Raw genomic sequence first — 16,865 nt, forward strand, 5'->3', positions numbered from 1 at the left:
TTTCTTAATTCATAAGATTAAGAAGAACCTATTTACCAGCACCTCACACAAACTCAAATGAATAACTAATTAACTAAAAATGAAAATGAAAAAAAACCCCACCCCATTTCCAAACCCCTCCATATCCACTTTAAACAGACATTCCTCCACTCAAGCACTGATTTGTATGCATGTTAGAGATGACACAGATCTGAACACTATTGCCTCTCACACTGAACGATGGGAACAGAGACATCACTTTCCTGAACCAGTCAAAGAAACAATGTGAGGTGAGGATTGCAAGGGTTTGACACAATAAACAATATTTCATTACTGATGTCTATCAAAGATGTAAGATGCACTGTCATGAACGTGACATTTATAGACAGTTATATAGCAGTGACTACTGAATGAATGACGCTTAAAGTCTCATAACTGAATTGTATCCCGTTACCACTGTATGTTTATGGTTTTATATGAGGTAGCTAGGTACCTACTATAAATGTGCCAGATTTAATCAAATATTTCATCAATCAAAACACGGATACATGTACTTTATCATAAAGTATACCAGTAAAGTATTAACTTCTCAGAAGGAATACATAAAACTTCCTGGGGGTTTTTGGGGGGGGGTTTTTGTGCAACACTGCCCGATTCATTTTTATTTATTATCATTTGTTTAGATCTATAGACAGTTATATAACAGAGACTACTGTATGAATGATGGTAGAAGTTTCTCAACTGAATTTTGACCACTGTAGGTTTACAATTTTATATGACATACCTTTATATTCCTTTAAATGTGCAATTATACTCCTCAAATATAAACCAATATTTCATCCATCAAAACAACTATGCATGTACAGAATCATAAATGATACCATTAGACTATTATATACTCAAAGAGAAAATTGAAACTTGCTGTTTTCTGTAACGTATCTATCTGAAAGTGTCTTGTGTGATAAAGTTTTACACGGTTCATATGTGTGAAGGGCATCAGCACTTCCGTGCAATATGTTTCACTTTTTCTTTCTCCCCTCCCCTTGCCTTGATGTGGGGTAAACAGGCTCTGCCCAGTTCAGGCCAGCTGTGAAGGCTTATTGTTGGCTGTCGGTAGGAAGTGCTGATAGCTTGTGCAGCTGAACAAAAGGCTGACTGAGCGAGTGGAGGAGTGCTCCAGACTTGCCGGCTCCAGCACAGATTTCTCAAGCTGTGGTTCATCCTGTGTACTTGTGCTCTAACTAGAGTGCTCAGGCTGTAACTGGTCAGATCCCAAACCGTTAGCACGCCTCTGACAAAAAATAAAAACCTTGTTGCATACTTGGAGAATGGCAAAATTCTAGTGCAACAATACACACAGCCTGACTTTTCCTTCCTTTGCCCAGAATACCATTAACTGGTATTTAGACTGTCAAGGAAGTAACACCCAGAAGAGCTGATTACAATTATGATCAACTGATTATATCAGGGTATTGAATTCATTTAGCCCACCTAACGGTGTTACATGAGAAAAAAAAAAATTGTGTAATGTTTACATGCATTTTATAGCTTCTTTAATTAGTCACCAGCATGTCCAATGCATGTAACAGTTAAGTGAAAGAAAAACAACATCAATGATTGCCAGATGTGTAATCTGGCAAATTGTGTTTTGCATGCTGATACAGTAGGTTAATACATTATACTCCGTCCATGTGCTATATACAGTCTATGGATGTTGTTGTTGTTGTTGTTGTTCTTTTGTCACTTTAGCTTCATAGGGAGTAGAGCATAAGCATGATCACTTCTGAATGGAAGCTCTCATTTCTATTGTAGTGCGCCTCCTCCCTGTGACCCAGCCTGTGACTCCTTCTGAGTGCTGCAGGCAAAAAAGAGAGAGAGAGAGAGAGAGAGAGAGAGAGAGAGAGAGAGAGAGAGAGAGAGAGAAAAGGAAAAGTTTTTCAAGAATTAATTTGGTGTTCTGCAAAAGCCAAGCAGTTATGCCTTCATGCATGCACAGTAACTACTTTAAGGTTTGCTTTTGTTTTCTAATAAAGTTTTAAAATGATGCACGATAATAATAATAATAATAATAATAATAATAATAATAATAATAATAATAATAATAATAATAAAGAAATAAAAACATTTTATTTAACTATTTAAATTGTACTGGTTACATAGATTGCAAATTTATTTCAAATGTGGGGTTTTTTTAGGAAAAAACTACAACTTTATATTAAGTGTGAGCAGAATGCAACATTGTGTGACGGAATGCAAAGAGCTGCACTTAACAAAGCATCTAAGCAGTTTTGAATGCATGATACTACTTGAAACTTCTTGCATGCATGAAACTACATTTCTTTCCGCCTATAAATGACATTTTCAGAAATTTTTATTTAAACAAAAAAACACACGCAGAGACTTTAAAACAGCTAAAATGTTTACTTAGTTTGCATGTGTATTCAAAAGTTCATTTATAAATGTAAAACGTTTTTAAAAACAACAACAAAAAAACAATACTAAGCTTGTACAGAATCTTGTGCATCTTGCGTGGATGTCGAATGGAAATGTGCAAAGCATCTAAGCAATCACAATTTATGTACGATAACTTTATAACATGCTACTTCTCCGAAAACGTATAAACTGCAATGGTTACTTAGCTTGCAGATTGATTTCAAAGTTATTTTAAAAAACAAAAACTTTATACCAGGCTTGCACAGATGGAAGCCTTGTGTGATGGAATGCAAAGAGATCTCCATATAAAAGCATCTAAACATTCATGCATGCATGATAACTTTATAATAAGCATATTATATAACTATTATTTAGAATTTTGCACAAAAGCAACCCGTGGGAATTATGACAAATGGTTTTATTAAAAAATACTAAGCTCGTGCAGGATGCAACCTTGAACTGCCATGCATGCATAATAAATTTGTAATAAGATCATTTTCATGCAAGTTCTAAACTGCATTGGATAAAGGTTATTTTTAAAAGTAAAAACGTTATAGTAAGCTCGCGCAGAATGCAACCTGGTGTGATGGAATGCAAGATGTACTTATCAAAACAAAACAAAAAAGACAAATGGGCATTTTTTTTTTTTGCTTCATTTGCTTCAAAGGTGCACTTTAGTGTTCTTTTCAGACTCGAAACTCTGCCTGTCTTCTTTTTTTCCGCACTGAAAGAGGCTCTTGAAGCGCTCAGGCCACAATGGCCGTTTTGCAGGTGCGCTGCGCGGTAATCGCATCAGAGGCTTTGGGTGATAAATGCTCACAGCCGGCTTGTTCTCAGGCTCGGCGCAGTGCAGGTGAATGGAGCGCGGCGGAGGGGGGGCGCGCCCCCGGTGTTTAGAGTCACTATGGAGACCGCCCGCGCGGCGCCAGCCTGACAGGCGTCAGAGAACGAATGAATGGGTGACGTCACGGGGCTGGCGCCCGGCAGTCTGCGGTGGCTTGTTTGGACAATCTGAGGAGAGAGAGAGGGAGAGAGAGAGAGGTGCCATATCACCGAGTACAGCCGGGCGCTCAAGGCGAAACACATGCAGGAACAGTGTGTGAAGGAATTTGAAGAGCTGTATCCAGGATTTTGGAACACAGATTTTAGTGTCCTACAAATTCATGCAACCTTCCAATAGTTAACTGCATAACTATACTTGAGACAAAAATTAATTGATGCATAATAATAATAATAATAATAATAATAATAATAATAATAATAATAATAATAATAATAATGTGGCTTAGAGGTTAGCACATCCACCTAACACTTCCAGGGTTTGGGGTTCAGTTCCCGTTGCTGCCCTGTGTATGAGCGCGCGGAGTTTGCATGTTCTCCCCGTGCTGCGGGGGTTTCCTCTGTGTACACCGGTTTCCTCCCCCAGTCCAAAGACATGCATGGTAGGCTGATTGGCATGTCCAAAGTGTCCTTAGTGTATGAATGGGTATGTGAATGTGTATGTGATTGTGCCCTGCGATGGATTGGCACCCTGTCCAGGGTGTACTCCACCTTGTGCCCCATGCTCCCTGGGATAGGCTCCAGTTTCCCAGCGACCTAGTAGGATAAGCGGTATAGAAAATGGATGGATGGATGGATGGATATTAATAATAGTAATAATAATAATACATTTTATTTATACTGCTCTTTTCATTTGAGGCAAATGAAAGTGCTAGAATGTGTGTCGATGAATCAAGGGTGCATCTTTGTGTCTTGAGTATGTATTTAATTTATTTATTTATTTATTTATTTATTTTTACCTAGAAACGTGATTTTAAAATATATAATTGGACCTTAAAGGACTTTCTTGTAAAACCTAATTAAAGAAACACCACATCATGCACCTTCCCAGGGAAAAGATATTAAACATAGGCAACTGGTGGTCCAAAAAAAATAAGTACCCTGAATGACACTACAAGATAAAATACAGTTTGGTACCTTTATTTCTGAGAGTGTATGAGCAATACATTACTCAGAGATATCAATGATTTGGGTTCAGGATTGTTCTACCAAGGCCTGTTTCTAGACTGGCAGCTGTCTTTACATGTTATTGACATGTGTGCGTACATATTAAACTGTAGCATGATCAGATGCATTGAACTAAAAAAAGGAGTCCCATCTATAAATTGAAATTATAGAAAGAAATCAAGAACTCTATCAATATCAATATCAATATATCATAGCGCATCAAGATTCACTGAGATCATGCAAAATCATGCAAAAGAGGAAAATTAAGTATTTTATAAACAGGATGATTTTGTGTTATGTAGGCTATCTTTCAACAATTTGTAACAATATGTAGGATGGTTTCGTGTGAAAGTGTTGATCTTTGGTGGTAAAGTGAGCCCTCTGTACATTCTCTCTCTCTCTCTCTCTCTCTCTCTCTCTCTCTCTCTCTCTCTCTCTCTCTACACCTGCAGAGTCTCCGGGCTACGGACAGCTGGATTTCCACACATCATCCGTAAAAGACACACATTTGCTTCCATTTGTAACACCATCCCTCCCCCCTCAAAACAGATTGTAAAGTCGATAACCAGCGCCGCTCTGTGATTGGTCTGAAAAGCTGTAGTCCTAACTTCCTATTAGTCCGCTGCTCAAAACACGCGCGTTGTGGCCACGCCCCGACGCGCTGGAACTGGATAAAAACCGGGCGGCGTCGCGCAAAGCGGCATGTGACGAACTGTCATCCTCGAAGAAACTCTTCCCAACACTCTTAACCGAAAGGACTTACCAAGCAGCGAGAATGAAAGTTGTGGGACCTACATGCGCTCTGAAGAGCAAGGTCGGCGGAGACGAGGTAGTGCGCTGTCTGTCGGATCAGAGCCTGAGCATCTCCAAGTGCAAGCTGCCGCTGCTGGATGAGCACATGAGCGTCTTTCTGCAGGACATGAACAGCTGCTACAGCAAGCTCAAGGAGCTGGTGCCCACGCTGCCTGCCAACAAGAAGGCCAGCAAGGTGGAGATCCTTCAGCATGTCATCGACTACATCTGGGATCTTCAAGTGGAGCTGAACGAGCCAGGAAAGAAGAGCTCCACTCCGCGCAGCCCCCTCACGACTCTTAACGCAGAGCTCGGCAGCATCTCTGTCGAGGTACATATTCCACACGAGCTTTCATTGTAGTGTGGCTCATGTAATATAATAAGGAATTCAAACTTGTCTAATGAGAAGAAGGCAAAGTGTCTAATCTTAAGTGTGTTTCCTTGCAGAATGGCTGCTCTGATGACAGAATTGCGTGCCGTTAAGAAGGAACACGCACCAGACCAACTCCAACTCCGGGTATCCACTTGGTGCACGTTAGAGCATCCCTGACCAAGCAAGAACCAAGAGTCCTGCTTCACTCCTGACGCACTGAACTGTGTGTGGTGTATGGTGACTCACCCGGTGTACAGCAGACTGTGGTCAAATCTACGAGGACATTCCTCGGTCAAATCAGATATGAAATATGTCATGATCATAGATTCGTCATGTCTCATGTGGGGCTGCAACTTCAGCACAGATGGCTGTCTGCTGTGGAATCCACGGCACCGTTAACAACACGCAGCCAGATCCCCATGTCTGATGTTGTTGCAGTTTTCTTTTCTATTCTTTCGAGTTTTCTCTCCAATGCTTTTTATACGGTCACACCTTTAGAAAGTTTTATATTGTGTTTATAAAGCGTTGATTTTCTCAGATTGCTGAGCAAAAAACAAAAAAAAACCCAGAATGTATTGTATATTACAATGGACGTCTTATTGTGTTTTTTACAATGTATATCTATCTGATGTTTTTTTTATTAAAACAAGACCAAAAAACCTTATTTCTGACTCGTGAATCGTTGTGTGTGTGTGTGTGTGTGTGTGTGTGTGTGTGTGTGTGTTCGGTAGAAATGATTAGGCTTAATAAGGTGTAATATGGACACTGATGACGTCATCCATTAGAAATGGTTATAAATCAGTTCTCAAGACTTTCCCTCACACACTAAACACACTTGTCTGTACGTCCACAGCGTTCAATGTTAAAAAATACACTCAACCTTTAATCGAATGAAAAGAATGACAGCAATGAAGGGAAAGTCATTTTCATGCTGATCATTACTCTACAATCAGACAAATGGCTGTCAAATCCAGCCTAAATGACGCAGAATCAGGGCATATAATATTGATTGTTAAAAAGGAAATTGATGGTTGATTAATTACATTTCACGTGGATTAAAACCTATTTTCACACAATTTAATGATGATCTCAGTGTTACTGGTTAATCCTGTCGCTTTTACTATTTAAGGATGTTTTGGGCTCCGGGAGCGCGCGGGTTAAATGGGTTTCAGAGCGCAAAAGCGGATCGTTCTAAGATTTATTCGGTCTCCTCGGTGCAGTGTTTTCCCTCATTTCCCTGCGCAGCTGCATGCCTCGCCAGTGTGTGTGTGTGTGTGTGTGTGTGTGTGATTGTGTGATAGCTGTGTGCCAAGCGCAGGGAGGGAGGGGGGAGCGCGCAGACTGAGCGGCGCCGCGGCGCACCTGGGGAGCTTCAGGTTAAAGCGCGCCACATTCCAGCGCACACAGCTGATTGAAACATTAACAAACAGTAAAATCCACAAGAGCCCCGCGGCCGCAGATGCGCCAGGAAGACGGCCAAAAGGAGCTCTCAATCCCCCTCTGGACACTTTCTCACACACGACTATACAACGGATCTTTAAAAAAATATATATATATATTATATATATAAAAACAACGACTTTTAATTGAATAGCAAAAAACAAACAAAAAAAGGACTGAAGTGCCTGCATCTTCCTTGCTGCCTACAATGAGTGCTTGGAAGTACTATATATATATATATATATATATATATATATATATATATATATATATATATATATATATATATATATATATATATATATATATATATATTTATTCTATAAGTCGGCCTATTGTTTATTATTAATGCACCAGATGCACAGGCTAAATTCGACACATTTGACCTCATCTAGAAGGCACGTGCATCTCCTAAATGAAATAATTTTTACACCATACACACATCACTCCATACACTCTATAGGAAACAAAAGAGTTCTTTTAATGTTCATAGCTTGGAGCTCTCTCTCTCTCTCTCTCTCTCTCTCTCTCTCTCTCTGAGATAGGAGAAAACATTGTTTTAGCAACAAACCAGAGTTTTAACTTTTCTTCTGTGCACACAGACTTTATTAACCAAATAAAGATTTAAAGGGGGGGGGGGGATTCTAGGATTGTAGGGATGTACATAGAACCTTTAATGCTTCCAGGAGTGGAAGAGAGTACCCTTTAAAGGAAGACAATTTAGTGGCTTGTTCACACAGTGGGAACAAATTTAGAATTTAAATGTTCATTGTATAATTAAGGGTTCTACTTCAAACTCTGAGTAGGCTTCAAGAACCTTAGAAGAAGCCTAGAAGAGGGTTTCCCTATCAGAAAGAGTTCTAAGTAAAACCTTTAATTATCCAATAAACATTTAAAGAAGATCTAACACTAAACAAACCATTAACATGTCTTAACATAAGGGTCTTTAAATGTTTATTGGATAATTAAGGGTTCTACTCAGAACTCCTTATGATAGGGAAACACTCTTGTAGGCTTCTAACCTTTATTGGTTCCAGCAGAGGAAGAAAGTACCCTTTAAAATAAAACAATTTAATGGCTTGTTTACATTCAGGGGGGAAAAAATAAGTCCCTTTAAATGTTCATTGGAAAATTAAGGGTTCTACTTCAAACTCTTTCTGGGTAGGCTACAAGAACCTTTAAGGTTTCTCTTATGTACAAGCTTACAAGAGTGTTTCCCGATCAGAATGCGTTCTAAGTAAAACCTTTAATTATTCTATAAAAAATTTAATGAATATCTTCTTCAAACACTGAACAAACCATTAAAAGGTCTTTTAAAGCATCTTTAAATATTTATTGGATAATTAAGGGGTCTACTCAGAACCCTATATGATAGGCAAACACTCTTGTAGGCTTCTACATAGAATTTTTATGGGTTCCCCTAGAGGAACAGCTTAAGAACCCTTAAGTGGTCTAAATGTTCCAAGAGTGCTGGTTTATCTCTTAGAAAACCCTCGAAAGTTCCATGTAGAAAATGACGACATGCCATTTCCTATCAACAAGGGTTCCAAGAAAAAACACTTCAGGAAGCTAAGAATCCTTAACCACACAAAGAAAGAGATGTAGTCGTTTTAAGAATGTTAAATGTGTAATAGTTCACACATTTTCCACAAATGATAACAATAATCATCCTTATGTACATGAAAAAGTTGTATGCTAGAATAGAAATTATGCTTTTGGTTTGTTTTTGGCGCCACCATGTGGCCATACACAAAAATTGACACTCACTTCCAACGCTGCAGACAATGAATCATGTTTAAATATAAATTTTATTTACAACAATATCAACATCGAGGAAAAGAATAAATTGTATTGCGATTTACATCCGGTAAAACATCAGCTTATTCGCTCCCTTGTCCACATAAATTAATCAGAACATTGTGATTTCTCATTTCCAAATATATTTAATTACGATCCAATGTATTCTACTTGAAAATAAAAGACAAAATAAATCAAAGATTTTCTGCCCAAAAATTTTTAGAATGATCGGAGAGAAAAGACTGATATGTTGCATGTTTGTCTTTTTTTTTTTTTTTTTTAAATCTCTATGAACTGGCCTTGAAATTAAAGAATTACATTGGTTGGGAACAGCATGTACAAAATCATAATGATGAGCTTATGTGATATGTACCTTGCACTCTGTTCATTCACACAGAAAGCCTACTGGTAAGGTTAAAATTTCAGCGAAGCAATGAAATATCTATATCTTTGGATTGTGCAATTTTTTTTTAAAGGTAGATTTATGAAGACCCAGAGCTTAAACGTGAAACCATTAAGGATAGTAACAGCTAGCTCACAGAGAAAGGCTGAGCAAATAACCGTCTTACTCAATTTCACCAACATGTCCATAAAATGTACAGATAAAAACACAAACATAAACCATGACGTCTTCTTAAATGTAACTGCTTAATCAGATACGATTTCTCTGGTTCATTTCCACAGAAAAGAAAAAAGTGCCCTCCAAAAAAAACCAAACAAACAAAAAAACCAAATGGCTGTCATCACTGCAATACTGTAAAGAAAACGCGGCTAGATCAGAAAAAGATAAAAAATCTTTTAAAAATGTTTTCCCTTTGAGAAAGTTAAAATAGAATTAACACCCAAAGCAATATTGACCTAAAATATAATATGCTGGACCTCACGTGGGCCAAATCTGTGCAAAAATGTACAGTATATAATAAGGGCACATATGATACATTTGGAGCGTACAGCATGTACAAGTCGGTTCTTATTCACATATAAAACAAAAAGCCCAGTTAATACTGCAGTACCTTTTGCTCTGTTATTTTAATGGTGCACCATTTTAACATATATGGCATAGAGGAGAAGATTATTGCTCATAGCTGCATATAGTGTGGTATTGGAGCAGTCTGTCCTGAAAGCAAGGTTTCTGCTAAAACATGTCTTGTCACCATGAAGGTCTTTTCTGAACATATACAGTCTTTAAATAAGGCTAGAACGAGCAAGACATATTGCAGATATTCTTTTCCTTATTAGACTTGTGATAAAGTGCATCCCCACCCAGCACCTGGGCAGTTCAACAGCGAGAGAAAATCACACCCTCTGGTGGTGAAGTATGGCATTACACTCACACAGCTTTGTATAAGAGCACGAGTTTGGCTACAGTTCTACGGAGCGCTGCACGCAAACTCTATTTAGGAGTCACGCACGCACGCTTCAGAGAGTATTAAAACACAGTGACGTGGACGAGTCCTCTGTCTCATGTCCAGGTTTTCCATTAGCTGGGCGGTGCCATGTGTCTGCTCTTGGGGTTTGCTCAGAGTAATATGACTCTGCTCTGCTTTCCTCTCTCGCTGAAAAGGTGCTCTGCTTCAGTACTTCTGCAAAACATGCAATACAAAATCCAAGTTTGGTTAAGAATACAAAAAGGTGTCAAACATTATTATTTTTGCTTGTTTGCTGAATATTTGCTTTTAAATTCTAATACCATGGGCTATAATGAAAAATAAACTGGATAAAACTCTCTCTCTCAATTAAAACTAAACAATTAAAAGGCTAATAATGCACACTGCTACTACTGTGTACCTGATCAGGACCCAATGGCATGCGACCCATGGCCATGGGGTTCATTCCCATCTGCCCTTGCATCGGCATCATCTGTCCTGGCCCGTTCACTCCTCCCTGCATGGTTCCATTCATCATCATGCCCCCATACTGCGCTGGTGCCCCCTGCTGGGAGAACTGCTGCTGCTGCTGCTGAGGGTATGAACTAAAAAACAAAAACAACAAAAAAGTAAGGCAGGGAATTTATTTTAAGAGCTATATAGCTGTACCATCATATCAAATAATATATTGTTATTATTATTATAGCTTGCAAAGTGTTTTAAGTTATTTAAAGAAATAAAAAATAAATAATTTTTTTTAAACAACAAACTGCAACTTTATATTACATAACAATAATATTACAATACAAAGAGAAAACAATTAGAGATAAAAGCTAAGCAAAAATACTATAGTTTGACAAAAATGATTAAAAATAAAACCAAATAAGCAGACAAAGAAAAACAATTATATAGATATAAATAGATCAGTAATATAAATAAAATTAGATAAAAAGATTACACTAGAAAATAATAAATAAACATAGCGGTTATTAATATATACAGTTAAAAACATGTTAAACAAAATTAAAAGAAAAAAGTAACTTAAAACAAAAATATTATATCAGAAAAGAAATTCAAGATTAGAAACCAATTCTAAGATTGCTGTTATTGCTTTATTACTGCTATTCTTCTTATTATTATTACTACTACTACTACTAATCATTATCAGAAGCAACCTAATGCAACAAAAAAAGGGGGGGCAGACCCACATCATACACACAAAATATGGTTATTTTGTTATATTTTGCCACTCACTTGTTCATGGGCATGCCACCCTGCCCCCATCCCTTCATATCTGCTGCCTGGTACATGGGCCCACTCTGAGGGTGCTGTTGCATCATGGGATTCTGGGGGCCCCCTATACGTCCAGCCATCATATTAGGTGGGCTGTTGCCTGTGGCCATGAATGAAGGGTCACCCTGCTGGCCCATAGCTGTAATCACACCACAGAGGTGTTAATCAGTTTACACCACTCGAAAGAATATTAACATTATTTGGGTTTTCCAATAATTCACTTAGTTGTATAATAAAATCACAGCTAGGAACCATTTACTTTTTTAAAAAAAAAAATTGGTGTAACAATGCTGGATGTTAACTCACCATAGTTTCCTCCGTAGTTAAATGGATGTTGGCCTGGCTGGTTCATGGCTGTTCCTCCCATGGGGCTGTCCATGCCAGTGGGAGCAGTGACATTGGGAGGGGGGCTGAAGCCTCCAGCTACAGCTTGCTGCTGCATTATAATCCTCTGCCTTCTCAGAGTAATCAACTCTCGATTTCGCTGAGCCATCATCTGAGCGTTCAGAAAACTAGTCTGAGAGAGAGAGAGAAGCAGTCAGTAAGTCAAACTTCAAGTCCATGTGTTTTTTTTTTTGTTTGTTTTTTTTTACTCTTAAGATTGTGTGTCTTGATGTGAATTTGTTTGGTGGGTGAGCAGTGAGATACCTGTCCTCCCATGCCAGGTTGCATCCCAGGCTGCATGCCAGACCTCACTCCAGGGTTTGCCACTGGTGCAGTCTCCATTTTCATCGGCATGACCTGTCGGCTCTGGTTCATAAACTGTACAATGACAATACAGTGTCACTCAGGCATAATTCAACCTAATTCAGGCTAATTCTTGTGTTTAGAAGTTTGAGTAACCTGCCAGAACTATTGCGTTTCAGGAGATTTTTTATTTTTTTTTCACGGCAGTGTACAACACCGATACCAGCATGAGCTTGGCTGTGTTATAAACTCACAGCTTTAAACATTATTGCTTATAAACAATTATGATTATTACAAGACAGGTGTCTCGTGTTAAAATAGTTCAGAAAGAGATGCACAATATCTCGTATTCTCACCTGCTGTCCCTGAAGCCTCTGCTGAAGATGCAGTCTGAGTGGCTGCTTAGCGTTTATCATGCGTGGACGCATCATGGAAGCACGAGGGTTAATTCCCATCATCCCACCCATCTGCTGCATCATCGGGTTAAATCCCGGTGCCGGATGGCCCTGTATGGGACCCGGGCCTGGGCCTGGACCGGGACCAGGATTGGGACCAGGATTGGGACCAGGGCCGGGCCCATAGCCTCCCTGCATGCCCATGGAAGGTGGACCAGGATAACCTGCTCCATACAGGACCTTAGGATCCATACTCATGGACGAATCAGGAGATGGGCCTGGGAAAGCATCTGTAGGAGTTGTTGGTTGCTCTGTGCTTTGGCCCTGTGGGAAGAAAAGATTGAAGATTGCATTACATTTAAAATGCATCCTAAAAAGGATTCAGTGTTAACAAAACAGTATTAATGTCTTGTGGTACATTCCAAAAATAGGGCAGAAGTGTAAACTAGAGCTCTGTGCTTATTTTAGTGTCTTAAACTATGTGGTGACACTGCCTATCAATCTATCAGAATGAGTCCATATAAAATGCATCTATTTCTGTTGTAACACAAGAGATATGTAATGTCATTCTAACATCCCCCATTTCCGCCCAGTACATATCTACAAAACAGCATTCTTGTCAGACCTGGCCAACGAGGTCTGGGATCCCAAGTGCTCGGTCGATCTCCTCCAGGCCGAGGTTGTCTGTGTTGTTGAGTAGGGAGTCGAGCTGGTCAAGCAGAGCTCGCTCGTCACTCTGCCCTTCAGTGGTGGATGGAGGAGCAAGTAGGTCGTCCAGGGGGTTGCCAAACGGCATGCTGAACACGTACATAAAAAAAAAAAATCCTGATGATAAGCGACGTGTACATATACTAACGTACATGTATATATCCACAAGAGAAATACAACTCATGTATAAAGTAGTAGTTTAAGTAGATAGTGTTGTTACAGTACAGAAAGAACAACCTATAAAACAGTTCACTAAGTTCATGCTTAGCCTCAGATACTTAACCCTTAAAGACCTGGATCTCTCCTGTATTTTGTTTTGTTTTTCTAACTTATTCTAGCACTCGGCATCAAGTGCCATAAACATTTTAAACAGGAGAACTTGAATTTTCAAATATAGCTCATTTAAAGTCCCAATTTAAAATTTTTTTGGTTGAGAATGGATGAATTATCCAGAATGTTTAGAAAAATTTTGGTGAGTTTTTTTTTTTTTTTTTACTGCGAACTCAAAAAAAAAAAAAAAAAAAAAAACCTCCCGAAGTTTGGATGTTTTTTCCTTTAGAAAGTTATACCTGGATGTTTCAAAACTTCCAAATGAAATTTTGTCTTCATCTAATATTCCATTAGCAAATTATAGCCACTTATTACAATATTATTCTGCAGAACGTGACAGAGTAACCATGTCATAACCGCATTCACTATGGAGCACCTGAACGTCCAACTGAGATAAAATGTGATATGACTGAAAAGCTGAGAATCTCCACTTTATGGGACGTTTTAAAGCATACAGATTGGATTAGCGATTCAGAAATTATTAAACATTTTAAAACAACAGTTATTTTTAGCCGCGGGCAGTGGTTTCGGTCTTTGAGGGTTAAGGATCACTTCATGTACTAGTAATTGTACACATAGTTGAAAACATCAGGACAAACAGCATTTATATGGTCATCGGTTTAGACTAAAAAGTTTGTTTTCAGGAGTTCAGATCAGATGGATGGTTCTTGGTTACATTGAGTGATGAGAATTACCAGACCGGAGTTCAAGACTAACGCAGTAACTAGTCCAAAATGCTCTATATGGATAACTGATAAAAGCTTCACCTGTTTGCATTAGGGGGTCCCTCCATGCCCATGCCACAGTCTGGCCATGATGGAGACTGAGGAGGATGTGGCTGTCCTCTGAATGTGTTCATCCCCACCTCATTTTGACCTACACACACAAACAAAACACAAACATTCAATACAGAGAATAACTCTTCACAGATACTTATAATACAATATTATATAATTAAATAATAGATAATTACAATAATTATATTCACTAGCCCACAGATGTTATACGATGCACAGACACAGTATATAAGCTTAACGACATACCCATATCCATTAATTGCTGCTGTAGCATGGATCTGGGTGTTGGTACACTATTTGACCTGTTGATCATGGGTCCTCCCATCATTCCCTTAGGATTTGGATCCATGCCTGGACAACCCATACCGGGGTGCCCGTTAGAGCCCCCTGGACTGCCAACGGAGCCTGGCATCCTCCAATCACCTGGTCCCATCATAGGTGGCATCTGGTTCATTCCCATTTGCCTGTTAGGACCTCCTGTGGAAAGAGCAAACGATCAGGAGATGATGAGAAAAGACTTTCATGAAGCAAAAAGATATCAAGATACTGATATTAATATTAGATAACAAGATTTTGATATTAAGATATCAAAATACTTAGTATTATTAAATCTTAGTAAGAGACAGGTAACCCTCTATTTAATGCGGAATTTCTCTCCTCACCCATGCCTATGTGGCTGTCCAAGCTCTCCTGTTTAATGAGAGATGAGGGGGCACTTCTCCTCCCTGTTCCTCTTACCCCACTAAATGGTTTACTGTCCACAGATATTGCTCTCTGGAAGGGCACTCGAGGCCCGGGGCCCATCCCTACACCCTCACGATCTACACCAGTGAAAAGAAAAAAAAAAAATTTAAATAAATGAGTTGGGTCAATCTGTGTACTGTTGAATACTTCAGACCTTCCAGTATTATTAACATCTCTAGTGGTTATCCGTTGTACACAGTGATATTGCAGAGCCAAGATCAGGTCTTACCATGTGCAGTATTGTTAGGTCCATTTCCTTTCTTATTCTCTCCATCTTTGCTTCCAGAATCAGCAAACATCCCAGAACCAGGTTTCAAGCCTCCTAGAATGCTCTCCAGGCTTTGCAACTGGAAGAACGTAAACATTCAATGTTTCTGTAAATATCATCAATGAATCAGCAATTGCTGTAAATATACAAGCTGCAATTAGATTAGTGTGTCAGGGCTAGGATCATGTGAAAGCCATTAAAAAGTTGTTCAGATATGAAGCATGCAGGGTCAGGTTGATTAATATGGCAGCGCATTGGATGAGGCAGGGTTCTGGCATGGTTTACCACTTCAGGTGTAAATTGGGCTGTAGTTGTTTATTATACATTTATCGATCATCACTGCATGTTCACATACCTCATCAGGTGGCTCGATTTTGATCTTGCTATCCAGACTGCTGGAGTCCGTAGTTGTGGCTCCTACCGCACCAACCCCACGACCCTCCAGCTCATCCAGTCCTGGTTTGCCCTCAGTGCCAGTCTCCTTGGTATCGTCCTTGTTCAAAAGATAGTGGAGCAGAGCGTTCGGCTTCTTTGGACTGTGCTGCTCCTGTTTAACCTCCGACCCTACGCCCTCTGAGCCCTGGTGTTCTGAAGCAAGGCTAACCTTCCCCGTGGCCTCAGCTGTGATGCGCGCCACCTCGTCCGGCGTGTTGCCGTTCTGCAGGAGCTTGTGGAGGATCTTGTGTTTCTCCTGCAGCGAATGAGATGAGAGATGGCCACCCATGCAGCCCGTAGATGACACGCATCCTGAACCATGTTGCGCTGTCATGCCACCTGATGAAGCAGATGATGATGATGAAGATACACCAGTGGAAGACGGGCTCATCATGCAACCTCCAGCCTCTTTTGAGTCAGCACCGATGGGAGTTGAAGCACGTCCAGGAGGGGGTGCGCCAGTTCCCATGGCAAGCTCTTCCGGTGGAGATGTAAGCAGCTGGAGTAGCTTCTTATGGCCCTTTCCTTCCGGACCCTTCCGCTGCACATCAGCTCCAGTCTGGCCATCTTTGCTGCACTGACTATCTGGCTTATCTGTTGAAGTTTCGGACACGTTCGCATGTTGCTGGTCCGTCCCTGTGCTAGCAGGGCTCTTTATTTCACCCGTATTAGGCCCTTTACTGGCGCCAGACTGGTTTGGTTGACCAGGCTGAGTGGTGTTGATGCTGGGAGAGCTGTCTGATTTGTGAGAAGGTGAGGTGAGAGTGGAGGGGAGGGAGGAGCCTACTCCCTCACTGATGGCCTGCAGGGCATTGAGGGAGCTGCTTGAGAAAGTGCTGCCACCAGAGGAGCTACTACTGCCAGTCATTCCAACAGGCCCCATAGGAGAATGCATGCCTGTTAAAGATATGTAGTAATACAAATAGCATAAGAAAATGTAATACTAGTAAAAAGCGCAATACTCTTATTTAGTGGCACTTGTAACTACATGATAAATAAAAGGAGACAGAGACGTGCATA

The 16,865-nt window shown here is 39.9% G+C and overlaps 3 protein-coding genes across 3 annotated transcripts in view; 1 reads left to right on the plus strand and 2 right to left on the minus strand.

Moving 5' to 3' along the window:
• Positions 1-16,865, minus strand: part of LOC108254852 (uncharacterized) — a 146,105-nt gene that overhangs the window by 113,208 nt on the left and 16,032 nt on the right. The gene's annotated exons all lie outside the window — the stretch shown is intronic.
• On the plus strand, positions 5,109-6,248 carry id1 (inhibitor of DNA binding 1, HLH protein). The gene is made up of 2 exons (XM_017451111.2): positions 5,109-5,542; positions 5,659-6,248. Exons 1-2 carry the CDS (start codon positions 5,195-5,197, stop codon positions 5,692-5,694), a joined length of 384 nt encoding a protein of 127 aa, XP_017306600.1. The 5' UTR covers positions 5,109-5,194; the 3' UTR covers positions 5,695-6,248.
• The window catches only part of ncoa3 (nuclear receptor coactivator 3), a 44,864-nt gene continuing 37,077 nt past the window's right edge, over positions 9,079-16,865 (minus strand). The window contains exons 13-24 of the mRNA XM_017450563.3: positions 15,766-16,742; positions 15,372-15,489; positions 15,061-15,219; positions 14,645-14,875; positions 14,369-14,477; positions 13,189-13,360; positions 12,525-12,887; positions 12,130-12,243; positions 11,788-11,998; positions 11,443-11,620; positions 10,610-10,793; positions 9,079-10,404 (exon numbers count right to left, since the gene is read on the minus strand). Coding sequence (XP_017306052.1) covers positions 10,396-10,404; positions 10,610-10,793; positions 11,443-11,620; positions 11,788-11,998; positions 12,130-12,243; positions 12,525-12,887; positions 13,189-13,360; positions 14,369-14,477; positions 14,645-14,875; positions 15,061-15,219; positions 15,372-15,489; positions 15,766-16,742 — 2,825 coding nt within the window. The 3' untranslated portion in view covers positions 9,079-10,395. The remainder of the gene's footprint in view (positions 10,405-10,609; positions 10,794-11,442; positions 11,621-11,787; positions 11,999-12,129; positions 12,244-12,524; positions 12,888-13,188; positions 13,361-14,368; positions 14,478-14,644; positions 14,876-15,060; positions 15,220-15,371; positions 15,490-15,765; positions 16,743-16,865) is intronic.

The sequence above is a fragment of the Ictalurus punctatus genome, chromosome 21 (assembly GCF_001660625.3).
Source record: "Ictalurus punctatus breed USDA103 chromosome 21, Coco_2.0, whole genome shotgun sequence".
Classification (NCBI taxonomy): Eukaryota; Metazoa; Chordata; class Actinopteri; order Siluriformes; family Ictaluridae; genus Ictalurus; species Ictalurus punctatus.